This window comes from Crocuta crocuta, unplaced genomic scaffold (genome assembly GCF_008692635.1).
Source record: "Crocuta crocuta isolate KB4526 unplaced genomic scaffold, BGI_CrCroc_1.0 scaffold13, whole genome shotgun sequence".
NCBI lineage: Eukaryota > Metazoa > Chordata > Mammalia > Carnivora > Hyaenidae > Crocuta > Crocuta crocuta.
In genome coordinates this window covers 7,934,664-7,961,910 of record NW_027530007.1, presented here as the reverse complement: position 1 = coordinate 7,961,910, position 27,247 = coordinate 7,934,664, and the positions used below count along the sequence as shown (strand labels likewise).

Genomic DNA, 27,247 nt, shown 5'->3' with positions numbered 1-27,247 from the left:
GTTTCTTTCGGAGCTGTTTGCTGGCACAGCTGGGCTTGGGGGGACCGTGAGGCAGACGCGTGCCCTGGTTTGGGGCCGGTGCTGGGGGTGCTGGGGGCAGTAGGAACGCTAGGTTTTGAGCAGCAGCCCCTGCCACTCAGGGTCCCGGTGCTTGGGGTTTATCTGCGTCTGGGGTCTGCGTGGGCCCACTTTTTCCAGCCATCTTCCCAAATGCCCCCTCTGGGACTCATTCCGGGGTCAGGGCCTGAGTCCTGGTCTTGGCTCTGCCTCCGCTTGGCTACGAACCGTCTGCCTCAGTTTCCCTATCTTCAAAGCAAACAGGTTGGACGCGGTGGCCTCCGGAGGCCCTTCTGACTCAGGCTCCGAGGAGCAGAGAGGACAGGCCGAGGCCCCCTGTGTCCCTGGGTCTCCCGTGCAGGGGGGCTCGAGGCAGAGCACGCCTGCCCCTGGACTGGTTTACCGCAGCGGGTCATCGGGGAAGCGTTTCCTTGGAGATTTATGTAGGACACACGTCCGGATGCGAAATCCAAGGTGCCCCGTGGAGGTTTCTGCAGCTGCGAATCTGCTGTCCTGCGCTCGTGGGGAGGGATCGCTCACAGCCTCTTGCTCCTGGAGGCTGCTGCCCAGGCACTGTCAGGGCCTGTGACCCCGAGAATAGCGAGGCAGTGCCCTTGGGCCCCTCGTCACACAGCGGCGAGCGCCAAAGGGAACATTGCATTGGGATCTTTAGTCCAGGAAGGCCTGGCCCCAGGTATGCCCCCTGTGCCTCCTCACCCTTACTGCCCTCCAGACCTTTCTCCTTGACCTCTACTAGAGGCTCTGGGCTGTCCAGGCCCCTCACTGGGAAACACAGGCCAGAGGGGGCGTGGATTTCCATGGGTCACACAGAGGAGGGACAGAGCAGGACTCGAACGGGGGTCTCCCGACACCTGGCCGGGGCACTGCCCTGCGTGTGCCTCCTCCCATCTCCGTGGTCTTCATGGCCCCTCCCGGGGCACGGCGCTTCCTGGGACACGCTCAGGTCAGCCTAGGGCACACGGTGCTGGGCTCACGCGAGCCGGGTTTTGCTGTCCCCGGGCGGCTGCCCTGACTGGAGGGGGGTGCCGCAGGAGGGGTGGCCAGGGAGTGAGCAGGGCAGCACTTCTCTTTCCTGCCTCTGCTCTTCCCGTGCCCGGGCCACCCCCCGTGTCTCTGGGCTCCACCAGGGGCTCTTCTGTCCCCGTCTCTCCTCAGGGCTATTTTCCTTTACAAATATCGTTTGGTTCATCCCGACACAGAATGTGTGCTCCCACCAGCCCCTGGGCACACGCACGTGTACACGCAGGCCCCTGGGGGTCCCCGCACGCCAGGAGGAGCCCTGGTCAGTGCACACCGCCCTGTGACAGGGGCGGCCCAAACAGTGCTTTTGGGAGGTCAAAGATGTAGGAAAGTCCCTTGAGAGATGACCAGGGTCTCGGCTGCGTCCCAGCGTCCCAGGGAACCGCAGGACTCCCAGCGCGAGAGCACGGGCAGTGCAGGCTGGGAGACGGTTGGACCTGCCTTCTGTCCACCCCCCCCCAGCAAGGCACAGCTAGATGGACACGCTGAAGGGTCTGGGGTGCACAGTGCACATGAGGCAAACTCCCGGAACATGTGTGGGCCCTCAGGGTCAGCTCGGGTGGGGGAAGCTCAGCACCGTGAGGTGGGGAGGGCTTGGCAGACCCTGATGTGTCTGAAGCTGTCAGGGCCAGATTGTGGCTGTCTACCTGTGGAGAGCCCAGTCCTGGGAACATGAGTACAGATGAGGAAATTGAGGCACGGAGGGGACGAGGTCTGCCCACCTACAGGACTGACTGGGAACCCAGGGACTCCGGGCCCAAGGTTCAGGCTGCACTGCCCTCCCCCCTCCAGTGTGTTAGGGCCTAGAGTGGCCTCCTCCTGGCCATGCTGGAGATCAAGGGATGGGCCCGGCTGGAGCCCCTGCCTGATGGTTTAAGATCTTGGAAGTTCCAGAGGGTGGGGGTAGGCGGATGGCAGCCCTGGGCCCGACAGGCAAGCCCCCTGTGCCGGCATCTGGGCCCAGGTTCTGTCCCCAGGGGTGAGGAGGCCCTGCCCTTGCAACCCCAGCTTCCTCTGCATGACCCCTCAGTTCCAGGCAGGAAGTGGGGCTGGGGCTGATCTGGATGTCCCTGCGAGGCTGGCAGGTAGCAGGGAGTGGGGAGGGGGAGGCAGTGGGCCTGGGAGGGCAGGATAGAGGCTCTAGAGCATGATCTCCTCCCCTCAAAGAGAGAAGGGCTCGGGCGGGGGCCCCAGGCTCACGCCCCACCCCCTCCCGTCAGGATTTGTTTATTCCGGTCTCCCTCTTCAAACAAGAAGAAAATTAGACTCCTGGGGGCCTTCAGGCCCTTCTTCCAGACGTGCATCCCCACCCACTGCCAGCCAGGCCAAATGCTCTCAAAGACAGAATTTTGCTTAAATGCCCAGAAAGGAGATTTAGGAGATCAGAATCTTAAGCAAATTAACATGTGCGGCAGGCGGCTTTTAATCACCGCGGTAATCACCAGCCCGCCCCGCCCCTTGAGGAAAATCAGCTCCGGACTGCGCTGTGCGGGGGAGGGGGAGGCCTGGCCCTGCTATGGATTATTCATCAGAACCTGAACTTGAACCAGAACCTCATTTTGTCCACTCCAGGGAGCTGGCCCCTCTCCGGGGAGCCTGTGTCTGCCTGCCCCCCTGCACCACCCAGTCCCTTCTTCCTTGGGTTTTGCCTGTCTTCTCTTCCTGCCTCAGTTTCCCCTCTTCTTGGACTTTGGGGTTGCTGGCACTTTCCCAGCGGGGACTGTGTGAGGGGACTTGCAAAGCCCAGGTTGGGGGTGTCGGGGGGCCCCTCTCCCCTCTGCTCCCGGCCACGGTGTCTCTTGCACATTTGCACTGGGGCCATTGCTTGGCCTGGTTCCCTCCTCTCAGGCCTCCACTCAGCTGTAGGACCCCTCCCGGGGCGGCCAGCAGAGAACCTCAGCCACACCTGGTGCTGGAGGGAGGGTGTGCCAGTGCCGTGCGCACAGGCCCGGGGCCCCTGACCCTGCTCCGGGCACGCGTGGCCACTGCGACAGAAGGGTCACAGGGTGAAGCTCACGAGGGCAGATCCCCAGGGACTGAAGGGCTTGGGTTCCACCAGTGGCAGCAAAGGGAGGTGGCTGCCCCTTTAAGGGAGCCAGGCAGCAGCCCTGTGGCCTTCCTTGGGCAGGACCCAGGTGGTGGTGGTGGCAGGCTCAGGTGTCTCACTCCCTCCGCACCTGGGGGCCTGGCCTGGCAGGAGGCAGTCACACCCTGGGGTGGCGGCAGCTCCCGCGGAGCCCCAGGTCCCGCTCTGGGCTGCCTGCCTGCCGCCTCAGCCCCAGGCTCCCACATGTCCTCCGTCACCTCCCAGTCCGCCCTCAGGGCTGTGGACAGGAGGGGCGGCTTTCAAAACAGCATCTGAGGCCCGAGGGGCGGCTCAGGGCAACCAGTCTCTTTGGCTGATGTGGGGAAAGTTATTTCTCTTGGATTCTGGATGCATCAGGTTGAACCAGAACACACCCCAGGAAGAGGCAGGCGGTGCTGGAGCAAGAGTGGGCACTGCTCCGCACACACCCCGCCCCCAGGCTGCTCCCTGCTCGGCCCAGACAGGACCCCAGACCCCAGGATCTTCTTCAGGACTCTCACTGAGGGATATTTGGGGGGGGGGCAGAGAGGGGCATAGGCGGGATTCGGGTGCCAGGGGGCTGGGACTGCCTCCTGTCATCCTGCACACACCCCTGACCAGGCAGCCAGTGAAATGTCACTCTAGCCATCCTGGAAGCACTGGGCGTTTTGGGGGGACCCTCCTGGTGGGGGTGACTTGTCCTAGAACAAGCCCACAGGGTCGGGGGAAGGCCGCATGTAATGATCAGAGGGACCCCGTGGTCCTGGGGGGCAGCCAGCTGGAGGGCATTTCATTCCTGGGGGGCGCTGGCCTGGAGGGAGGGAGGTCAGAGCCAGCGGAGGGTGGCCTGGGGAGCCGTGTGGGAGGAGCAGGCGCGCCCTGCTGAGACCCCACCCCCACCCCAGCGCGCGCCTCCTCCCCAGCCCAATGCGGGCCTGGGCCGGGAAGGGTTAAGGCGGGCGGGGCTCTGGCGGGAGGGGCGGTCCCGGCAGCGGCGGGCTGAGCACTCGGTGATCGGCCATGGGCCCGCGCTCAGTCGCAGAGACCACGCGGGGCCGGCACACCGCCCGGGCCCCCTTGGGCCACGCCGGTAGCCGTGGGGGTGGTACCCGTGGGCCATGGAAGAGCCCGGGGACCCCGGTGGGCTCAGCCTGGACGAAGGTAAGAGGGAACAGAAGGGGCTCAAGGAAGAGGCTGTAACTGCCCTGCAGGGAGCTGGGGTCAGACGCTGAACTGCCCATCGGTGACCCACTGAGCCCACCTGGGCAGGGCTTGACCCCCTCCCCCAGGGGTCTCTGGGGTGACCCCATTCCCCCAACACCTGCACATCCCAGTCCCCTCCATCATCTCCCACTGTGCTGGCATTTCCCTGCAAAAAGTGGAGAATCCCGACGGGCGGGGGGAGGAGGTGCCCCATTCGAGCTGACGGACTCCTGACCTCCAGTCTGCTCCCATGGGGCACCAGCCTCAGTGTGGGGGATTAGATCTGGGGTATCCTGACCTGTGGGACCCTGGGGGCTCGCCTGGCCCGGCCCCTTCCTGCCCCCATCAGCCAGGGCAGCGCGGGCGCCCTGAGCCTCATCAGCACCATGGACAGGGCAGCAGCAAGTAGCTGCCTTTCCCTGAGGGGCCTGCGGTGGTTTGCGGAGCCCTCGGGGTTCCGCCAGGTGCCCCCATGGGAGATTTCTTGCTCAGATCTGCCACTCTGTCCTGACCTGCAGCCGCGGGCTCTGCCCTGGGCAGACAGCATAGATCAACAGGGGTGGCAGGAGCCCTTCAATGCTGCCCAGGGCTGCCCAGAACCAAGGAGCTTAGGTGCAGGGTGTCAGGGCCTGTCCCCGCAGGGGCCAGATGGGGCAGCACTTCTCAGAGGCAGCATTCGCTGCCAGCCAGGAGTGGGGAGAAGGGCCAGGGCCACGACGGCTGTAGCTGGGGGGGCCGGAGCCTGGCAGCAGAACTTCCTGATTGAGGGCTGGGACCCCAAGGAGGGTTGAGCTTGCCTTCTGGAAATTTGTCTGGATCCCAGTTGTTCTGGACTTAATTAGTTCTTCCTTCTGGTTGGTGTGGACACAGGAGGGACTGTGGAGAGTAGGTGGGGGAGCGGGGACGCCACTGCCAGGGAGACTGAGGGCGAGACCCGGGCGGTGCCTTTGATGAGCTGTGTGATCACAGGCAAGACATCAACCCTCTCTGGGTCTCCCGCGGAAGGACAGGGACAGTATGGAGTCGTCTTGCTAGAGTGTCTGTGAGCAGAGCGTGCCTGTCTGCGTGCACGGTCCAGGAATGCCCGGCCCCCTCCCACCTCCCCTTCCTTGCCGAGATGCCCTTTATGAATGGAGGACAGCATGGCAGGCGAAGGTGGGGCTGGCGGTGCAGACACTCCTGGCTTGGCTGTGTGCTTGGGCCACTCGTGGGTACACCCCCTTGATGACCACAGCCCCCATGCCAGTGTGGCAAGAGCCTGGCCCGGCACACCACCCCTGCCTATCTGGCCTGCAGAGAGCTCTGTGGAATCAGCAGACAGCCTTGGTCAGAATCAAGGGCTCTGGGGTGCAGGACACCTGCCTATGAACCAAGGAGGGACTGGCTGCCCCCAGGGTCCGGGGAGGCCTGACACACCTGGGCTCTGCAGCCAGCAAGGGAAGAGCCCTGGTCCTAGGCGGGGAGAGGGGGACAGCCCCAGGACCTGATGTGAGCCCACCCTTCGTGCCCCCATTGCCTGGGTCAGGGTCTCAGCCAGCCTCGAGGGGGAGACACGTGGCCTGGCCCTTGTCTGCTGGGATGAGTGTGCTGCTCCCCTCCCCCCACCCACCCCGGGAGAGAACAGTCTCAAATGTGCAGCTGAGGACGGAGCAGATGGGCTGGAGTCTTGAGTCCGGCCCTCCATCTGCACAGCTAATGAGCTGAGGCCATGGCTTCCAAGCTCTTGGCACCTTTCTCCTGGAAAGCCGGGGTGGGGGGGACGGGGAGGGCGCGAGTGAGGGGGTGCAGGGGCCAGGTCCGTGCTCCTTGCGGGCTGTTGGGGGGTAGAGGCATCAAGGAGGGGATGAGTAATCAGAAGTGCCTGTTTCTTCTGGGACTTTGCTTCCAGCACAGCTTACGTGGGCTTCCGCTGGCTGGACAGACTTCCTGTGTGGGAAAGGCCCCTCGGGCAGGGTGATGGACACTCTTTCCTGGATGGAATGTTGTGTCTAGCTCTTGAAAGCTGGAGGGAGAGGGAGCTGCCCACCTGGACAGCCCCCAAACGGGCTTGCACACCAGCCGGGGGAAGCATGCCCTTGAAGACCCCAGGCTGGGGCCTCGGGTGCTAGACGGTTGGGTGAAGAGAGGAGGAAGCTGTTTTCAGAGTCCAAGTAACTCATGGTGGTCTTGGGTTCACAGTGATCGAAAGTCATCCTGGCTCTGGCAGGCCCCAGCCCCGGTCAGCTGAGCTGCTGACCTTTGGGAACTCCCCGTTGTTCAGGCCCCTGTGGTGGTGCTGACCAAGGACCGGGTGTGGGCGGCCCCTGGTGAGCCCCCTCCCGGGTCCATGGTGGGCATGTGGGGGGATGGCACTGAGGGAAGTCAGGGTGATGCTCAGAGAAGGGCCCCCCCCCGCCAGCCACACAGGGGACAAGATAGAGGGGACTTTAGGAAGTCAAGTTGGGAGAGCCCAGCTGCTTCGCAGAGTCCTCAAGGTGCCTGAGGCCCCAGGGCTCTCGAGGAAGCTGGCCTGACCGGGAGGAACGGCTGGGCCCAGGGACCAGTCCCGGGGCTCAGCCTTCTTCTGTTTCCTGTTGCCTCCGCGGCTCTGTGCCCACTCTGCCGGCCGCCTCCTGCGCAGGCCCAGGTGGGTGTGGGGTGGGGACGGCCGGTTCCTCCAGTGAAGGGAGGACCCCCCACGCCCCCCTCCACCTGCGGGAGTTTCCTCTCCTCCCAGCAGGCAGGCCCAGCTCCATCTGGTGACTTTTCAGGAACATGCCCCCACCCCCAGAGCCGCTGGAAGTCTCTCTCTCTGCTTCGGCAGCCACTCCAGGGCTCGCTGGGGTAGGTCCGTCAGACAAAGCCGACAAAGCTGGGTCCCTGCCTCCAGGGAGCCCAGGCTGACATGGCTGCATGATGGCCGTCCTGCTCCGTCCCAGCCTCTGCTCAGCCAGTGCCTGGGAGGTGAGGGCTGGGGTCTGGGACAGGAGCCCCCAGACACATGACCCAGGGCACCTGTGAGGGCAGGCTATTCACAGAGTCCTCTCCCCACACGACTGTCCAGTGGGGTTATTGCCAGTGCCGTGGCTGGGCTGGGGGCCACCAAGACGGGACGGGGGGGAAAGACCCTCACGGAGGCTGGTGTGAGCGGCCCTGGGCTCTGCTGGGCCAGCAGAGGGAAGCAGGAGACTGGGGCCCCCGCTGTGCCTGGGGCTCCGGGTCCCCGTGGTGCTCATCGGCCTCAGTGACAGTGTGGGGGCCCGCTGCACGGGAAGGGTCCTGTGTTACCAGCTAGGAATGGGCCAAGCTGCTGCTGTCCCCTCCCCAGAAGCGCAGGCACCCAGGGCCTCCGTGGGTGGAAGGTGCAGGCCCGGGGCCTGGGCGGGTCAGTCGGCATGGGGGGTGGGACATTGCTGGGGGCCAGAGCCTGTCCCGCCCAAGGGCACTTCTGTTCCCCGGGCTCCCTGGCAGCACAGGCCATGAAAGGGTGGGGTGGCCAGAAGCAGCCCAAAGGGGCAGAGCAAAGTCTGGCTGGTCGATGCCCTCGGGCCCTCCTTGCTTCTGAGCCGGGTGATGCCGCCGGGCCAGGCCCCCTGCCCACAAAACTCTCTTGTGGCTCTTGCTAGAAGGCTGAGCCTCCTGCCCCACAGGGAAGATGCTGCAGGAAAGGCCCATCCTGGCTGGCAGAGGCCCAGCACAGATCTCCATCCCCGGCCGCTCCCCTGGCCCCTGGCCCTCCCCCAGTCTTGTCTGGGGCCAGGCCTGGGCCTCGCTGACCTGGCCAGCCACCCCCCAGGGTCTACTGCCCTCGTACAGACCCTCAGGCCCGTCCTGGCTCCTGTCCCCCCTGGGCACAGTCACCTTGGACCCTGCCTGGGGCCGGGAGGGGGCTTGAGGGAGCCGACTCACACTCCCTGATAAAATAAAAATAGTTGGGAGGAGGCGCCCAGACGGACAGGGGGAGGGGGGCGCGAGCTGCTTCTCAGACGTTTAAATAATCTCCGCCATATGTGTGTGGGCCTGTCCCTCCCTCCTGTGAGGCGCTGGCCAGGGGCCGGGCCGATCCCCCGTGGGTGCGCGCGGGAGGCCAGCGCGGCAGCCGGGGCCTGCTGACCCCTTCCCTGCTCAGGGCCCTCTGCGTGCGGAACCGGCCCTGATGGAGAGCCCAGATGCAGCTCCGGCGACAGGCGGGGGGCTGAGGACTCGCGAGGGCTGTGGCAGGGACGGGCCGGGGTCCGGGCCAGGAGCCCTGGGCTCCGCATGTCCTGCTGCTGCTGCCTGTCCGAGTAAAGTGGACACAGGAAGGGCCCCTCAAAGGTCCTTCGAAAAGGCAGAGAAATGTTGGAGAGAAGAGGGGCTGGGGGGCGGGGGGGGCGGGGGCTGGCCAGCCTGGATTCCAGGGCCGGTGCCCTCAGGGAGGGGGAGGCACGCGCCCACGGCCCCTGCGATCAGTGGAGGGGTGAGGGCCTGGACCTGCGCGCACACCCCATGTGGATGGGGACCCGTGAGCCCTCAAGAGAGCCGGTGAGTGCGCGTGCTCATGCAGGGGAGCCTTTGGGCGGGATTTGTGGGTTTTGTTGGAAGAGTAACAAAGTTTTCCAGCCCTCCCGGGGAGAGGGGGTGCCCGCTGCCCCGCCTCTTACTCCCTCCTGTGTGAGGGCAGGTCAATCTCCAATGTAAAAAAACAAAACAAAACAAAAAAAAACCCAGTGCTGCCCAGCTTCTGATGGCAAGGACGTCTCCCCCTTGTGGAAGCTGCCACCAATGTCCCGTGGCCACTGGAGGGAGAAAGGAGTGAGGGCCTGAGGGGCAGCCTCTGACAGATGGGGAAACTGAGGCATGGAGCCAGGCAAGGACCGCCCTCAGACTCCGCTTCCTGGCAACTGCTCAGGGCAGGCGTCCGAGTCAGTGGTTCAGCGACGGTGCAGGGCCGAGCTGAGGGAGGTCATGGGGACCTTTCCTCTGGGGTGTCAATGGGGAGGGAGGGGAGACCCTCCCCGTGCCGTCTCCCCCCCCCCCGGGCAGGTGGCGCTGCCGGTTCATCTGTGCCGCGTGCATCGGGCACCAGGCTCCTCTGGGACTGCCGCTGGAGGTGCTGGCGCTCCCTGGCGGTGGCCAAGCCCTGGAGGCTGGATGGCCACTAGATGGCCAGTGATGGCCGTGCCGGGCGCTGGCTCGTGTCACCTCCTGGAGCTGGCTGTGTGGCCTTGGCACCGGGGGCCCAGCCTGTGCTTCTGCTGTGGGGCAGTCCTGAATGACCCAGGGACAGGACAGGGTGGTCCCCACCCGGCAGTGCCCTGGGGGTTCAGGCGGCCTGCGGAGAAACGTGTGTGGTCTTGTCCGGCAGCCGCAAGGCAGGCGGGAGGGTCCTTGGAGGGACAACTTGGGTTACAGAAGCTGCAGGGGTGTGTGCGGGGCAGGTGTGAGGAGGAAGGGGCTGGGAGAACCCCCTGAGCCCTACAGGGCGGCTGGTGCTCACAGGACAGGCAGGGTGGAAGCGGGTGAAAGCAGGGGTGGGTGGTGGCGAGTGTCCCGGGTGCGAGTGGAGCGAGCCCATGGCTGGGGTGGGCTGGGCTCTTAACCCTCCTGGTGTGGGCCCCACCCTGTTCCCACGCAGCGCCTGGGGGGGTGGTTCTCCGGTCCTGGGACCTGCACCCTCTGTGACCCCGAGGGTGCGGGTGGGGGCTGGCTCTGGCGACTACGTGCAGACGTGGGGGCTCCTGTGGCCCAGCTGGTGCGTTTGGGGGGCTGGGTGCCCCTGCTCTGTGCTTGGTTCTTCTGGGCTCTGCTGCCCCTTCCCTTCGCGGCCTGGGCTCAGCCCCCATGGGGGAGAGTGCGAAGGGAGGGGCCTCGCCCCCGGGGCTTGGGGGGCTGAGCCATCGGGGTTCGGGGCCTGTCCTGGATTCAAGCCCAGCTTGGCAGTCACCTGGGGTATGGGCCTTTCTAGGTACCCAGCATGCTCAGCAGCACTGGGGGTGCCACATGGCGTCCCCAGAGTCAGGAGCTCCCCCCACGGTGTCCTAAGGTCCCGGCGCACCCCTGGCTTTGCATGGGGGCCACAGTTCTGTGTCCGCACAGTTCTGTGGGGGTTACCAGGGGCTTCCAGGCAACAGAGAGGCTTTGCCAGCAGAGCCTTGCATCAGGCTGGGCTAAATGGACCGTCCTCTGCCTGGTCAGTGAGGACCATCCTGGGCTGGATGAGGAGGACTCAGGGAGTCTGGGGTGCAGGGGCCGGGCCGTTCAGTGTGTGCCCCTCCTGGGCTCCCTGCCCAGGGAGATTTAGGGTGCCCGAGCCCCCCTGGCTGATGACAGGAGACCATTGATCAGCTAGTGGCTGAGAGCCCAGGGCCTGACCCGAGGATGGCAGGGTGTGGCCGGCTCAGGGAGCTTTTGTCCGGGAGCGGTGTTCTCACCCCCAGAATGGGGCCAGGCGCAGCGAGAACACCCCCAGAATGGGGCCAGGCGCGGCGAGAACACCCCCAGAATGGGGCCAGGCGCGGCGAGAACACCCCCAGAATGGGGCCAGGCGCGGTGAGAACACCCCCAGAATGGGGCCAGGCGCGGTGAGAACACCCCCAGAATGGGGCCAGGCGTGGGGGAGGAAAGCGAAGCGGGTGTGACCAGGTGTGACCTGGGTGTGAAGAGCCGCAGGCTTTGCGGCAGGAGGGAGTGGCCCCGCGGCGTCAGGCAGGGCCCGCTGATGGACCGGGGCCGTGACACAGGACCAGCATGTGGGGTGTGGGGAGCCGCCCTCAGACCCGCCTCCTGGCTCCCACTCTGGTCCCACTGCTGCTCCAACCCCCGCCCCCCCCACAACACGCAGATGCCGTCAGGGCTCCGGCAGCCCCATCTTCTGGAGGAGACCCAGGACCTTTCCCGTTCTAGAGGCTGATGGCTTCCTAATCTAATTCCACGTAGTGCTGCCTCCTGAAGGGACCGAGGCAGCGCCGCTCTGGCAAAGGCTCTTAATTGGGTTCTGGCATTTGGCTCTGAGTCTATTACGTGGGCTCTGGTCAGGTGGGGCCCTGTTCTCCGTGGTCAGCCCAGGACGCCCATCACCATCTCATGGCCTGCTGCCTCCCCGCCACTCCCCACCTCTGACCTTGGACCAGACTGTGCCCAGCCCGTGGCCCGGGCCCCAGCTACTCCCCTCTGTGCTGGGGACGGAAGGGTGACAGTCTCTGCTCAGCACAGCCCAGTGATGCCGGGGTAGGGGGCCCCCGGGGGACCAGGGGCTCGGGGGCTCAGTGGCAGAAGGGCTCCAGGGCCCTCGGGACCAGACCCCAGTCCTCACGGTGGCCTATCGCTGTGACAGTGAGTGGGGTTCTGCCCCTCGGGTCTCGTGCCCTGGGAGAGGCGAGCATGCCACCCTGTCTGTTTGCCCAGCCTCCTTATGCCCAGAGCTGCCCAGAGTGTGGTTGGCCGCCCCAAGGGCTCTCCTTGTCTGGGCCTTCGCTGGTGTGGCTGTGAGCGGCCATTGTGTCCCGTCAGCAGATGCGTGAGCGGGTCCTCCCTGGGCCCCGCTCTCCCCCACTAGGCCAGGCCCACCATGAGGAGGGAGGGGGCTTGCAGCCCAGCTTCTGGGGGCAGAACTCGGTGATGGCTGCGCCCAGGGCAGCGGGCCGCCTCCCGGAGAGCTCGGGCGGAGGGGCTGGTCTTTGGGAGCTGAGGCTGCACAGCCAGGGGCCAGGAGCACGGGGCCCAGGCTCAGGGACCCACACGGTCCCTCTAGGGCTAGAAGTGGAAGCAGAAAGGGGCCCCGCGTGTCCGGGTCCTCCCTGGGCAGGCAGCCTGCTCAGCTCCGCTCTGGGTTGAGGCCCACGGAGGGCTGGACGCTGAGGGTGAGACGCTGCTGCTCCCGACCCCCTTCACACCCCAACTTCACACCCCTCCCCCCCAGGGACTGCGGGCGCCCTCCCATCCTCCTCCACACCCCCCATCCTGGGGACTGCGGGAGCCCCTCCCATCCCCCTTCACACCCCTCCCCCCCGGGGACTGCGGGCGCCCCTCCCATCCTCCTCCACACCCCCCATCCTGGGGACTGCGGGAGCCCCTCAGACCCCCTGGCAAGGATCAGAGATGTGGGCTTAGGAGTGGGGGATTCTGGGGCTCAGGCTGGGACAGAGAAGGGGCAGCAGACTTCACGTCCAGCATGGTGGGGGGATAGTGGACCATCCCTTGAGGACCGGCACCCCAGGCCTTACAGTGGTGTTCTTACAGCAGGGTCCTGGGGTGGCCCCCTCTCTGTCTTGACTGTTGTTGCTTAGCCGGGACGTGGGGGCTGGTGGCCTGGGCCCCTGTTGGCACTGCCACCTGCCCGGTGCCCTCCTGGTCTCCAGCTGGGAGTTCCCTTGCCCTAAATCCTCTGGCCAGCTGGGCCGGCCCCGGGCTTGGATTAGCGCAGGGGATTGGGCGGCGGGTGGGCGGGGCCGGCAGAGGCCCTGCGGCTGCCCCGCCCTCCGACTCTGGGACGCTGCTTCTCTGGGGATCCCTTCGTGGCCCTGGTGGGTGGGCAGGCTGGCCTGAGGGCCATCGAGGACAGCAGGTGACGGTCGGGCCAATGCCAGAGGGACCTGGGAGCAGCCCTGTGGGGGCCTCGCAAGGCTCTAAACAGGAGGAGGACGAAGCGGGAGAGAGGGGGGGGCCCGTGGAGCCTGACCTGCGGCTGCGGCGGGGTGGGGGACACCGGCCCCCTTTGGCCTCCGTGAGCCACCCCTGGCCGTCGTCCTAGAATGTCTGTGGCCTGGCCATCCACCCCCAGCCAGACAGGGGGAGCAGTGGCCTGCCTGGCAGAGGCCCTCCTCTGGGTCGGAGCGAGTGTGGCTGTGTCCCCGCCGCGGCAGCTCGGCCCACTAGGTAAGGGAGCCCTGCCCTAGAGCCACAGNCTTTTAACTGCCTGCCCCTCAGGTCTCCCTCTGGAGGTTACGGGATTCCCGTGGCAGCTCCGGCCCCCCCACCCCCCACCCCAGGGGCCTAGAGGCTGAGCACCAAGCAGGCGGCAGGGAGAGCGGGGGTGTGGGGATCAGGGGCAGGGCCGCGGTGGATACGCTGGCTGTGCACTCGGGGGCTATAAAGCATTTGCTGAGGGTCCCTGGCACTTTGGGAGGTGGGGCACCTTCAGCCCAGATGGGCTGGAGCCAGCGTGCTGGTGCGGGACGGGACGGTGCCCAGAGGCGGGCAGAACGCCCCTCACTGGTGTGCGACGGGCGTGGGGGGCCGAGGCCTGCCGGGCAGGTGATGGGAAGGCGGTGTCTATTCCGGCTGGGCCGGCCCACGGAAGGCCCCACTGGGGACTGTGCGCTTCCCTCCCCCCACCCTTCACCCCCATCACCGTCTCTGCTCCAGCTGAAGAACTGGGCCTGNCACCTCCATCCTGGAGTGTGAGGAGCCCTCACTGGCTGGTCTTAGAGGGCACGGGCCTTCATGGCACCACTCAAGGCTCCCTTAGTGGGTGGGTCACGTGGGGTTGAATTGCTGATGCTGCAGCTGACGGTACCTTCTGAGTCCTGGGCTTTCTGTATGAAGGGCCCGGGGGGCGGGGGCTGACCCATCCCCGGCCTGGACCCCTGGAGCCTGGAGCCTCTCCAGCCCTGGGGGGCTGCTGGCCTGGCTAGGGCCCCCTCCCCACAGCACCTGGGAGACCTGAGAGCTGCAGACAGGAGGCAGAGCGGACAGAAGAGGGGAAGGGAGGGGAGGGGTGCTGGGGGAAGGGTTTGCATTCTGGAACTGAAGCCTGGTGCTGCCTTGGCCTCCTGGGGCCTCGCTCGGTGGCCTCCAGGGACAGACCCTCACCCTTACTGCACGGAGGAGGAGGAGGCCAGCTTTCCCGACTGGCACGGGAAGTGGGTGCAGGCTCTCGGGGTAGACCACGGCCTGTCTACCCACAGAGGCCTGGGCACATGGCCGCTCCTGAGCGTGGCCTCAGCCACCGCAGCCCCTCGTGTGTCACAGATGGTGGGGCAGGTCACGGTGGTCACTGGGGCCGGCAGGGCTGGGGTGGACAGGTGGCTGGAGCGAAGGGAAACAAAGCTGTGGAGGACAGGGTCCTTCCTGGGACCTCATTTGGCCCGGGACGGTCGGGGAGGGTGGCCACAGCTCACCTGGGCAGCTCTGTCTGTTTCTCAGCTTGGGCCTGTGGCCTGGGGCCAGCGCCAGGGGATATGAACCCGCCCCTGCGGAGGCGGGCGTGCGGGCGGGCGGATGGGCGGTCTCTGCATGCTTTACGCACATGGGGGTGGGAGGTAGGGCTGGCCCGGCTCTCACGGAGCCTCGTCTGTCTCTGTGTCGCTTGTCTTCTGCCCGCCGCGTCCACGATGTCCAGTGGAGAGATGCATGAGCGCCATGCAGGCGGGGACGCAGATGGTGAAGCTCCGCGGCAGCTCCAAGGGCCTGGTCCGCTTCTACTTCCTGGACGAGCATCGCTCCTGCATCCGCNCCTGAGGGGGGCAGGTGGCCGCGGGGCAGCTGGGAAAGTCTCCAGGGGGCTACGGGCCTGGCACAGGCATCTGGTTGGCCTTGCAGTTTCAAGGGGACCTCTGGGTGCCAGGCATGGAGGGGACAGGGCCCCATGCCCTTCAGGGCCCTCTAGGACTCTAGGGACCGAGTGCCCTTTCTTGTGCTGGATCTGGAATGGGCTGAGGGGCAACAGGACCTTCAGTCTAGCTGGTTCTAGGCCTGCCGCCAACAGAGAGACCCTGGCTGGGCACACGGAGGGCCGGGCTTCAGTGCCACACATTGGCTCTGGCGGCCTGGGGCTTGAGGACTGGCACGGGCTGTGGAGGCTGCAGGGCTGCCTGGAGCAGGAGGGGCTGAGCCGGAGGGCTCTTGAGGGGCAGAAGGGCAAGGCCCAGGTCGGAGCAGGGCCTGTCAGGGACCAGGCTGGAGTCAGGAAGGGACACGTCAGGGTCCCCAGGCCCGGAGAGACCCGGCTGCGCCCGGGCAGGGCCTCAGCCCAGCAGTTGCCAAGGGCACGGCTGCCGCCATGGGGCCTGGGAGCTTGGCGCGGAGCCCCTGGAGGCATCCTGGTGGGGAGGGCTGGGGCCGGCCTCTGGGCACGGGCTGCTCAGATGGGGTTCCTCCGCTGTGCCCCGCCCTGCGCCCGTTGTGGGCATTGTGTGGGAGCTGGGTTTCTGGTGTGAGGCGGACACTGGCCCCTCCCACTAGGGCGACTTCTGTCCCCCAGCGCAGAGGGGACAGGGAGATGAGGTCATGGGGGCTCCCCAGGGAATGGGTGGTGAGGCAGAGGGGGGCAGGGCGGGGCTGGGGGAAGCCGTGTGCAGTGCTCAGAGCTGACTGTGGCCTTGGAGGGTCCCGCGGAGGAAGGAAAGGGGGGCAGCTGTTCCCTGCCAGCCCCCCTAGCCTAGGGCTGGGACCCCCCCTCCTGTCACGCACACGCATGCGTACAGGGAACTGGAGGCCGGTTGGTGGGCTCCGCGCTCCTGGGAGCTCAGGGGGTGGGAGCAGAGGACAGCGGGGGCCGCCTCCCCTCACTGCACAGCCGGCAGCCCTGCGGGCACAGCCCTGCCCAGGATAACTCCCGGAAGGGCACGGAGCCCGCGGGGGAGGGCTGCCGGAGAGGGGCGGGTGGTGTTGGGGGGCGGTGAGAGCAGGAAGGAGGGTGGGGTGGTCAGGGCCCAGCCGGGGGGGCGGCTCCCAGAGGGGACCCTGGCTGCCGGTGCCCTGCATGACTGGGAGGGGCTGAGAGCTCAGCGACCCCTGGTAATTTAGCTTTTGAACGGAGCCCCACGGAGCCCGGGTGCTGTGGTCAGTAATGGAACCCTCAGTGGACCTGGAGCTGGTGCCCGCCGGCAGGACCCCGCCCCCCGCCCCCCCCCGCCTTCTGGGGCCAAGCTTCCTGGGGGGGCAGCGGGGGGCGGGCCCATCGCCCTGTCAGAGTGGAGACCTGAGCTGGCAGAGCTCGACAGACGCACTTGGCCTGTCTGGGCTCCCTCACTAGGTTCTAGGGAGAGGCAGCCCCCACGCCAGGAGAGTGTGCGCCCCACGCCAGCGGGAGGGGGTGCAGGCCGCGGGGGCAGAGCAGAGCAGGGAGGGGCGGGCTCACCGGCCTCAGGATATCTGTACTTTTTCTTTTTCCCGCCCTGAGGGTCCCTTGAAATACCCCTTCCCCAGCTGCCCGCAGCCTCACATGGGAAGGGAACCCACAAAGGTACCAGGCTGGCCTCTCGGGGGCCGAGCAGGGAAAGCGGAGCCGGCCCCTGGGGACAGGCTCTGATCAGCGGCCGCCCCCGCCCGCCCGCAGTCTCCATCGACTCCATCCAGGAGGTGAGTGAAGGGCGACAGTCTGAGATCTTCCAGCGCTACCCGGATGGCAGCTTCGACCCCAACTGCTGCTTTAGCATCTATCACGGCAGCCACCGAGAGTCGCTGGACCTGGTCTCGCCCAGCGGGGACGAGGCACGCACCTGGGTCACGGGCCTGCGCTACCTCATGGCCGGCATCAGCGACGAGGACGGCCTGGCCCGCCGCCAGCGCACTAGGGACCAATATCCTTGGCCTGGGGGTGGGGGGCAGACCCCTGGCCGGGCCATGCGTTTGGGGGAGGGGCGGGGCGGGGCTTGGGCTGGGGTCCACCGTTCCCGCCTGCCTGCACGGGTGGGGGGGGGGTGGCCCCTGTCCCTGCTGGACGCGTGTTGGTCCCTGACTCGGCCCTAAAGTGGCTGAAGCAGACATTTGACGAGGCGGATAAGAACGGGGACGGCAGCCTGAGCATCAGCGAGGTCCTGCAGCTGCTGCACAAACTGAACGTGAACTTGCCCCGGCAGAGGGTGAAGCAGATGTTCCAGGTGGGGCAGGCGGCGTCCCCTGGCGCGGGCACCCTGGGCACAGGCCCTGTGGGGCTGCAGCTGCGTCCGGAGAGGAGAGGAGGGGACCTGATGGGGAAGGTCCTGGGCGGGGCCTCTGGGCCTGCAGTAAATGGGGAGCAGGGGGAAGCTTGCCCGGCGCCCTGCATCTGCCAAGATGCCCCAAGTGGCTGCCTCTCTCTCTGCAGCTGTGCGGGGCCCTCCCTGGCCTGGCAGCCTAGGTGTTCCGGGCAGGCGTCAGGTCCCTGAGGGAGACCACCCCGGGAGGCTGCACCCCCTCTCCTCCGCCCCTCCCCCAACTCCCCAGCCTTTATGCGGAGCACGCCTGGGCCAGGGGGCCGCACTGGCCTTCTTGCCGCCTCAGCTCTGGTTCCCCGCCCCTGCAGCCTCCCGGTTGCAACCACCCTGGTGTTAGAAGTTATGAAGATGCGTCTGTCAGCTGGGAGGCGGCCTTTATTGTCTGTAATTAGTTTCTTTCCGGAACTCCTGCTGGAGCAGTGGGGAGGAAAGGTGGCATCAGTCGGTCCTGGTTTGTGGGGTTGATGGGCAAGCAGAGCCAGGAGGAGGCTTCTCTCTCTCTCTCTCGCTCACTCACTCACACACACACACACACACACACACACGCACAGCCAGCTGTTCCACCAGGCACGGCCCCCAGTGGCTTCACATGTGCTCTCACAGTAGACAGCTGGTGGCGCTCAGCTGGGGCGGGGAGCCTGCAGCTCAGAGCACATGGGTCTGTGCATGAATGCAGGGGTGAGTGGGATGCTCTCAGGCTGCTGGTCAGGGACTAGGGGGGCCCACAGGGCCCCTGCCTGCGCGGTGAGGAGCTGGTGGACGGCTCAGGCCCCCCTGCCCCCTGCTCTTCCTACCTCCAGGGTAGCCTTGGGATGAGAGGCCCTTCCAGAATGGGCTGTCAGGGGCCAGGCAATAGGCTGGCTTAGAACTTGGGGTCCAGCTTGGCCTGTGGGGTGGGAGGAGAGGAGTGTACCCTCACAGAATGGGGTGAGTGTGCACAGGCCCCGAAGGTCCATTGCAAAGCCTTGGCTTGAAGACGCACCTTGCTGGGAGCTCTGGGGAGCCCGTGCCCCCTGCCCCTCCTAGGCCCCCTCACGTGCTCTCCAGGCACAGGGGCTCCCCACAGAGCCCTCTGACCAGCCCTTGGCCTGGCGATGTCTGGGCTCCAACCAGATGCCCTTGAGGAGTCCCGGAGCAGTGGAGACAGATCCTGCAGCCTGTCTGTGGGGTCTGGGGGCGGGGGGGCCCTGGGCTGGATCTGGGGGGGAGTGAGCAACAGGGGTGGGGGAATGATGTTGGCCTAGAGCTGAGGGCCCCAGGCCCTGGGTAGCTCAGACCCAGGCAGCCTTGTCCACGTGGTCCTGAGTGCCTGGGCCTCCCTGGCCGTCACGGCCCACCTTGCAGGGCTCTGGGCCCCAGAGAAGAAGGGCTGACCTCCCGCCAGGCAGAGCAGCTCTGAGGAATCTCAGTGTTGTTTCCACCACCTTTCCCTAATCGAAGGAGAGGTCTGTGTCGTGGGTAGAGAGCGTGTGAACATAGTTTCATGAAGTCTGAGATAACTGTGGAGTGAAGGCCCAGTGTGGGCCTCGGGCTGCAGAGCGGCTCCAGCCGCGCATACCTTTCCCTGCTGCCGTTAACGTCTGTGGACAGAAGGGCCGAGGGATGACGCCGGGAGGCGCTTCTGGGGCTCAGGGCCCGGGTCTGTCCTTAGGGGCTTCCTGAGGACTTCATCCTCATAAAATATTGTCGTTCACCCTGCGGGCCGGTAGCTGGACAGAGAGCAGGCAGCCACCCCACCCGGGCTCCCCGCTGTCCCGCCTGGCACAGGACTCGGGGAGGGGAGGCCAAGTCACCCCGTGGCTGGACACTCAACACAGTGGGGATCTCCGCCTGGCTCCACCCACGCCCTGGGGAGGGCTGCCGGCCTGGCTCTGTCCCAGGGGGGCCCTTTGGTCTGTAATGTGTGTCCTGGCCTGGCCAAGCCTGCTGGCCCTCAGACCCATGGCTGTCCTCAAACTGATGTCCAGGCACAAAGAAGCCGTTTTCTGATATGTGCCGGGCCCTTGCCGCTGGCGCTGAGCTCTGGTCCTGCCCCAGCCTTGGCACAGATGCTGGGGTCCTGGGGTGAGAGGCTGTGGCCTCGCTGGGTGCCCACCTCCGTGCGGGCCAGAAGCAGATGTTAGAGACCAGCCTTCCCAAGAGCAGTGCTCTCCCCGGGGACAGAGACATGGGGGTGGCTGTGGCCACCCGATTCCCTGTGATGCTCCTGGTTCGTAGAAGGCCTCAGGGACCTGGCACCCATCTCCCAGCCACCCCAGATTATGTCACCACATAAAGAAAGATTCCAGATGGCGCTCAGAGCTGGGAGCACTGCTGTCCATGGTGCTGACCCGATGTCAATGCCTGCTGTGCGACCAGCCTCCAGGCAGGTCCTGCTAACAGCACCCCCTCACCCACCAGCCCTAAGCACTCAGGCTCTGGATCAGCACCTCTATGGGACTTTTCTCGTCCATTCCCCAGGAATCACCCTGGCCCCAGGGCACCTCAGGCTACCCTGGGCGGCCTGGCCTCCAGTTGCTGGGTGCCCTTGTCCTCTGTGTCTGTCCCCAGCCTTGGCATTTGGTGTTCCCAGGGTCTGACACTTCAGTAGAGGCTCCCTGAGTAAGTGGGTTCATGAAGAAGTTCATGGTCTTACTGGAGTCTCAGTGGGTTTACCCCTGGCGGTTCCTGCAGGAGTAGTGTGAGCTGCCCTGTCTGCAAGAGAAAGACAGTGGCCAGGTGCTCTCATCTGCGCTATGGAGACTGAAGCCTAGACACTCCTGTGCACCCTGGGGCCCTGTGCTTTTCTAATCAATGGGCAGTCAATTGTAATTACAGGCTCACATCCCAGGGTGGGCATTAACTCCAGGGTGGGATGTAGTCCTAGAGTGCGATGTTGGCTCCAAAGTAAGGTGTTGGCCCCCAAGATGGGGTGTTGGCTGCCTGAATAGGGTGTTGNCTAAGGTGTTGGCTCCAATGTGGGGTTTTGACTCCAAGATGGAGTGTTGGCTTCCAGACTGGGGTGTTGGCTCCCTGGTGGGGTATTGACTCTAGAGTAAGATATTGGCTCCAATGTGGGGCGTTGGGCGGGGTGAGGTGTTGACTCCAGGGATGGGTGTTGACTCCCAGATGAGATGTTGACTCCAGGTAGGGTTCCCAGAGTGGGGTGCTGGCTCCAAGGTTGGATGTTGGCTCCAGGGCATGGTGCTGGTACCAGAGTGAGGTGCTGACTCTAAGGCTAAGGTGATGGCTCCAGGATGGGCTGACTCTAGGGTAAGGTGTTAGCTCCAATGTAGGGTGCTGGTTCCCAGAGTGGGGTACTGGCTCCCAGGTTGGGATGCTGGCTCTCAAAGTGGGGTGCTGGCTCCCAGGTGGGGTGCTGGTTCCAGGGTGGGGTGTTGGCTCTCAGTTCAGGGTGTTGATTCCTGGGGGGGGGCATTGACTCCCGTAGTGGAGTTTTGACTCCAATGTTGGACATTGGCTCTCTGTGGGTGACTGTGTCAGGTTTCGGTGCAAGTTGACCACGAAAGTCTGGGGCTGGGAGGATAGGGTCAGATCTGTGTTAAAGGATCACTCGGTGGCTTCTTGGTGGGAGAGTCAGAGGGAGATGCCAGTAAATTCACTGTGCCAAGGATCCCAAGGAGCTATCAGGGTGGGACACTGGGGGACCCAGAGGCTTTGGCTTGCAGGAAGCCGACACAGATGACCGTCAGGGTACACTGGGCTTTGAGGAGTTCTGTGCCTTCTACAAGATGATGTCCACCCGCCGGGACCTCTATCTGCTCATGCTGACCTACAGCGACCACAAGGACTACCTGGATGCCGCTGACCTCCAGCGCTTCCTGGAGGTGGAGCAGAAGGTGAGGGCACGACAGCGGGCGCGGGTCCTGGTGTACTTGGCCTCGCCGTTGGCTCCCAGAGCACTTGAATCTGTTCACTGTGACTGAGAATCCTTCAGTCTGGAAGGATGGGCCACAGCCTGGCACTCAGGGTCCTCAAACCTGCCTCCACTTAGTGGGCCTGCTTTGGTTCCCATCATGGGCCATGCCAGCATATTTCAGGGTGCGTTCCCTGGAGGGCCTGAGTGGGTGGCTCCTCTGTGGGCCTCTGAGTGGCTCAGCCATGACCACAGACACTGAGCTTTCTCAAGGGAGCCTGCACTTGGCCGCAGCACCTTTAGCATGGAGCACGTCGTAGAACGGGGGTTGCATGGCCCAGCCTTCCCACCTGTTCCAGCCATGGGTCTGGCTAGCTTGTACCCCTAAGCCGCAGGCCCATTACCTCCACCTTTGATCCATTCTCCCGGTAGATGCCCAGATGCCTCCAGGTGCCAGAGGGGCATGCCCACCCATTTCTCTTGACTCTAGGCCTTTCTGTTCTATACCAAGAGGCTGAGTGCTCCCTGGGCACTGCCCTGCTGACTGGGGGCCCAGCATCTGGACGCTCAAGGATGTGGGCCCCTCAACCTTGGGCCAGGCAGGGGCTGGGTGCCACCTGCTGTGGTGGGCAGGAGGCTGGAAATCCATAGTGGGAGCGGGGAGGGCCAATGTCTCCTGAGGGAAGAGCGTCCCTGTGGAGGGGCCCAGGCAGAGAGTGTGGCTCCCACCCCAAGGGCTGGTGCGAGGCGGCCATGAGGACCAGCGTCCACACTTGTAACTTCCTGGGACCCTCAGAGACCCAGTTTTGGGCAGAGTGGGAGGGGCAGTCAGCCTGAGGTTAGGGGCCACGGGCAGAGGCCACTGGGCTGGTGGCTGGAACTGCAGGAGCAGCTGCGGGACCCAGGCTGGGTCTGCGTGTATTTGCCCAGGATTCTGCCCCCGCCCCGCCACCCCCACGCCTGTCCTGGGTTGGCTCCTGCCCCACCTTACCCCATGCGGCCGTCCCCAGGACTGTGCCCCCAGTTTGCTGGGGAGGTCTGCCTCCTCTCCAGTCCTGCTGGTGGGAGCCCTGGGGTCTTACCCAGGCAGGAGAGGCTGGCGCCAGGCTGGCTGGGTGCTGATGCCCTGGCCGCTCACTCCCAGCCCAGCCTCTGTGCACAGCATTGGAATGAGGCTGTGGGTTCTCTGTCCCTGTTGCTGGTGTACATGAGGGTGGAGGGTAGGAAAGTGGCCCTGTCTGGGATGGGCAGTACTGACTCATTATTCCCTGCCCTTTGCCCTGAGCTTTCCAGAACTCTTCCTATATCTGGGGCCAAAGCTGTCCACCAGGTGGGTGGTTTGAACCCTGACCCTGTCCCCAGACTCTGGGCCTCCCATGGTCCACAGCTGCTCTGGGCTCTGACCCCACTTGCCCCCGCTCCCCCGCATCACCTGATACGCCTCCCCCACCTCCGCATACGCTGGACTTGCTGGAAGCCCTGCTAGTGAGCCTGCTTCCAGGAACTGGGGGCTCCTGGCATGGGCTGCACCGCAGGGCCCCAGGAGACCACTCAGCCTCCGACTGGCGTGGGGGGCGGGGCATTGATGCCCAGGGCCGCTCAGGCTCAGCTTCCGTGTGCAGGTTTTCTGAGATGCATGTGGGGAGGCTCCCTGTGCCCCTGGGTCTCCTCCAAGGTGGGACTTGTTCTCTGGCACCTTCTCACACACATGGCTCCCTGCCAGGCCTGCCCTGGTCCACAGCTCTTGAGACCCCGACATGGTGGGAATGAGGGGTGGCCCAGCTCATAACCAAAGACCCCTCCCCTGCATCAAGGATCCTGTCTGACAAGCTCTGCCAAAGCCATGTGATCCACCAGTAGTCCTCTGGCCACTGAATCCCAGGTCTTATGACACTAAGGGTGGCCAGGGTGCCCCCCAGTCAGGGAAGCACACTGCAGGGGCCTGAGCCGCCCTGCTGCGCCCACCGTGGTCGGTCTCAATGTGACAATCAGAGGCAGGGTGGGAGGTGGCGCTGGTGCAGGAGGAGGAGGGGGTGCTGCCCGAGGCTAGCCCGGGCCAACGACGGGCTAGCCCGGGCTTAAGCCCCTGCTCTGGCCTAGATGACGGGGGTGACCCTTGAGAGCTGCCAGGACATCATCGAGCAGTTTGAGCCCTGCCCAGAAAACAAGAGTAAGGGGGTGCTGGGCATCGATGGTGAGTGGGGCATCCCTGCGGTCCAGCTGTCTCGGCGGGCCGATGGGGGGTGCTGAGGGGCAACCTGGGGGCCTGGACAAGTGGCCTGAGCAGGTACTTTCCTGTTCCACATGGTGGGGGTGGGGAGATGATCCTGAGATGAGCCCCATGGTGGGGCCGGCATGCGGGCACTAAGCACTCGCCCATGCTCCCCACGCAGGCTTCACCAACTACACTCGGAGCCCCGCCGGCGACATCTTCAACCCAGAGCACCACGGTGTGCACCAGGACATGACGCGGCCACTGAGCCACTATTTCATCACCTCGTCCCACAACACCTACCTCGTGGGTGACCAGCTCATGTCCCAGTCCCGGGTGGACATGTATGCCTGGGTCCTTCAGGCCGGCTGCCGTTGTGTGGAGGGTGAGTGGTGGGGGCTGTAGGAATCCAAACCCCCGGGCTAAGGGCACTGGGGTCTCTGAGCAGGGTGTCTGCCCTCCTTCCCGGGCAGGGGCTGTGATAAGGCTTCTCCTGCTGTTAATTGCTGAGCAAGAGGAGCCCTCCAGTCAGTCCATGAGCCAGGGGTCTCTGGGCCTTGGCAGCCAAGCTCCTGGAGCTGACTGAGGTCCGCCTTCCCACAGTGGATTGCTGGGATGGACCCGATGGGGAGCCCATTGTGCACCATGGCTACACTCTGACCTCCAAGATCCTCTTCAAAGATGTCATCGAAACCATCAACAAATACGCTTTTGTCAAGAATGAGTGAGTGGCTGAGGGGCGCCTGGGTGGCTTAGTCGGTTAAGCGTCCGACTTTCGCTTGGGTCATGATCTCGCGGTTCGTGGGTTCGAGCCCCGCGTCGGGCTCTGTGCTGACTGCCAGCTCAGAGCCTGGAGCCTGTTTCAGTCTGTGACTCCCTCTCTCTCTGACCCTCCCCTGCTCACGCTGTCTGTCTCTCTCTCTCCTAGAAATAAATAAAACATTAAAAAAAAAAATTTAAAAAAAAAAAAAGAATGAGTGAGTGGCTGAGACTGGAGAGGGGGTGGCCAGTGGGGTAGGAGGGAGGGGCGCACATGGCTCTTCTTGCTACTCCCCCCACTTCCTTTCTCGGGGGCAGTGTTTGCAGAGGCCAAGGGGCTGATTTGGGGGTCTTTTGTTGAGGCTGAGGGTCAAGGAAGGGAGTGGGGCTGCAGCCCTGGAGAGAGGGAAGGCAGCGGGGGCAGGAAGTGACAGCGGATTGGCTGGGCAGGGTGCCTGTGCCAGCAGCCCCTGTCCCCACACACTAGGTAACCCCTGGTGTCAGTCTCCTGCAGCAGTGGTGGCTCTGACACTAATTACCCCCAAGAAGCTACTCTATGTCCAAACTCAATTTGCTGTCACTCAGCTATAGCTACAGACACTGTTGAATAAAATCCAATTTAGTTTCTGGAAATAGAAGACTGCCTCCCCACACTCAGAGTCACCTTCAAGTCCTGGCCAAACAAGGCTCAGAGGCAAGGAAAGAGCTAATTTAATGAGGGAGGGGAAGAGAAGCAAGATTGATTTAGGACATAGAAATAGAGGGGGCCCTCCTGAAAGAGCTTGCCTGACCTCTGTCTTAGGGCTGCCAGAAGGGAGTAGGAGTGAGGAGTGGTGGCCTGGCCCCTAGAATTACAGGTGAGAGAGGCATCTCAGGGTAGGGAAGCTGAGGCAGACAGGTGTCCTATAGCTGCAGAGGACCCAGGGACCTGTTAGGATCTCGGCTTGCACCTCGTGTGCAACCTCATAGAGTGCCCCCCTAGGTCCTTGTGCTACAGGATTCAGTCTCTTGCCTGAGAAGTGGGGAGATGAATAACTTCATGCCAAGTCCTACTTGCCTTCTCCGCCTCACAGGACTTGCCCATCTCTTGCTCTGATTCACGCCATCTAGGTCTGGGTCACCTACATTTTCTAAAAGCATCATGTTGCCTTTTGACAAAAATCCAAGTAAAATGTGCACACAGTTAAAAAAAATAAATCAAACAGGCTCCTAGGTGTCCAGTTGGTTAAGTCTGACTTCGGCTCAAGTCATGTTCTCATGGTTCATGGGTTCAAGCTGCATGTCGGGCTTTCTGCGCATAGAGCCCACTTTGGATCCCCTGTCTCTCTCTCTGCCCTTCCTCCACTCACATTCTCTCTCCTCTCTCAAAAATAAATAAACATTAAAAATTTTTAAGTAAGGGGTGCCTGGGTAGCTCAGTCGGTCAAGCGTCCAACTTCAGCTCAGGTCATGATCTCACAGTTCGTGGGTTCGAGCCCCACGTTGGGCTCTGTGCTGACAGCTAGCTCAGAGCCTGGAGCCTGCTTTAGAATCTGTATCTCCCTCTCTCTCTCTGACCCTCCCCTGCTCATGCTGTCTCTCTCTCTCTCTCTCTCTCAGAAATAAATAAAACATTTTAAAAAATCAAAATTCAAAAAATAAAAATTTTTAAGTAAATAAATCAAATAACTAAGGAATATGTCATGACAATTCCCATGCTACACTCCCCATTCTGCACTATGAAGGTAATAACAATGTTCTACCAGGTGGTATGTGCCAGGCTTATGTCTCCTCTTCTTACGGAGCCAATGTTGGGACCCCAGAGCCATTCACAGTACAGTGTCTCCAGTATCTAGGTCAATGAGATTATTTTTCTCAGTATATTCATTGTTCCATATTGCACCTGTTTAGTCCACATCATTTTTAAACCATGACCTGCTGACTTGCTTAAATGTTTCCTTTTGTTTTCCTGGAGTTTCTAATTGCCTTTGTTTTTTCTTATTGGGCTCTGAATTGCATGCTTTCTTTACCTGTCTCTAAAATCTCCCAGCTCCTTTCCCACCCACTCTTTCAAAGCCATTGATGGACCCCCTCTCAGAGTGGCTGTCAGTTCCATCCATCCTGGCTGCTGGTGAAGATCTCTTTTCATTCACTGGCGCAAGTGACTTGAGGTCTTACGCAGGTGGGGCCTAGCCTTCCCCTGGCTTACTCTGCTCATTCAACTTTGGGACCACAGGTACCCAGTGATCCTGTCCATTGAGAACCACTGCAGTGTCATCCAACAAAAGAAGATGGCTCAGTATCTGACTGATATTCTTGGGGATAAGCTGGACTTGTCATCAGTGAGCGGTGAGGATGCCACCATGCTTCCTTCTCCGCAGATGCTCAAGGGCAAGATCCTGGTGAAGGTGAGCCTCTGCCTGCTCCTTCTCGGGCCAGCATCCTGCTGGGCCTCTGACCTCTGAGCTGTGGCCAGGTGAGGGGCAGTTGCCCTGCTCTAGACAGTATGGGGCTCCACACCATCTGTGGCAGATTTGAGGAGTCAGGGTAGACCCTGTCCCCGACCTGGCCTTAGTCTCCCTCCATGGTAGCCATTCATTTCAATTCAATTCAACCCAGGCATTTCCCTCCCACACTGCTGCTGCAAGGAAGGGCCCGGCTGGCTTCTGCCCCGTGGCCTGAGGTCCACAAGCAAGCTTGAGAAATGCTCCTTCCCTTTGCTGCCGCTCATGTGGGTCCTGGCCTCCCAGTACCTCCCGCAGGACCCCTCCCATGGTCCACCGCCTCCCCCCAGGGCAAGAAGCTCCCTGCCCACATCAGTGAGGATGCTGAGGAGGGCGAGGTGTCTGATGAAGACAGCGCAGACGAGATCGAGGAGGATTGCAAACTCCTCAATGGCGATGTGAGTAGGGACTGGGGGGCCCTTCTTGGGGAGCGGGGGGGCTGCAGCCCTGAAGAGCAGGCTCACGGCCTTGCTGTGAGCAGGCAGCGGCTGAGCCAGGACATCGGGCGGATGTGAGGGTGTTTTGCACGGCAGCTAGACGGCTGGGCACACACTCAGCAGGAGCGAGGGGCCCTTCCCCGCCTGCTCCTTCACCCAAGACACGGACCCTGCACTCCCTGCCGCAGGCATCCACCTCTTCAGCCGGGAGCGCTGGGGCTGGGGGCTGGCTACGCTGGAAGGCCGGCCCGGGGAG

The 27,247-nt window shown here is 63.7% G+C and overlaps 1 protein-coding gene across 1 annotated transcript in view; it reads left to right on the top strand.

Annotated features, from left to right (window-relative positions):
• PLCH2 (phospholipase C eta 2) overlaps nt 1-27,247 on the top strand; it is a 64,533-nt gene that overhangs the window by 25,276 nt on the left and 12,010 nt on the right. The window contains 10 exon segments of the mRNA XM_077763892.1: nt 14,667-14,777; nt 16,239-16,251; nt 16,582-16,847; nt 17,018-17,148; nt 20,913-21,083; nt 23,201-23,294; nt 23,494-23,697; nt 23,916-24,036; nt 26,287-26,458; nt 26,845-26,952. Of these exon segments, the coding sequence (XP_077620018.1) occupies nt 14,667-14,777; nt 16,239-16,251; nt 16,582-16,847; nt 17,018-17,148; nt 20,913-21,083; nt 23,201-23,294; nt 23,494-23,697; nt 23,916-24,036; nt 26,287-26,458; nt 26,845-26,952 (1,391 nt within the window).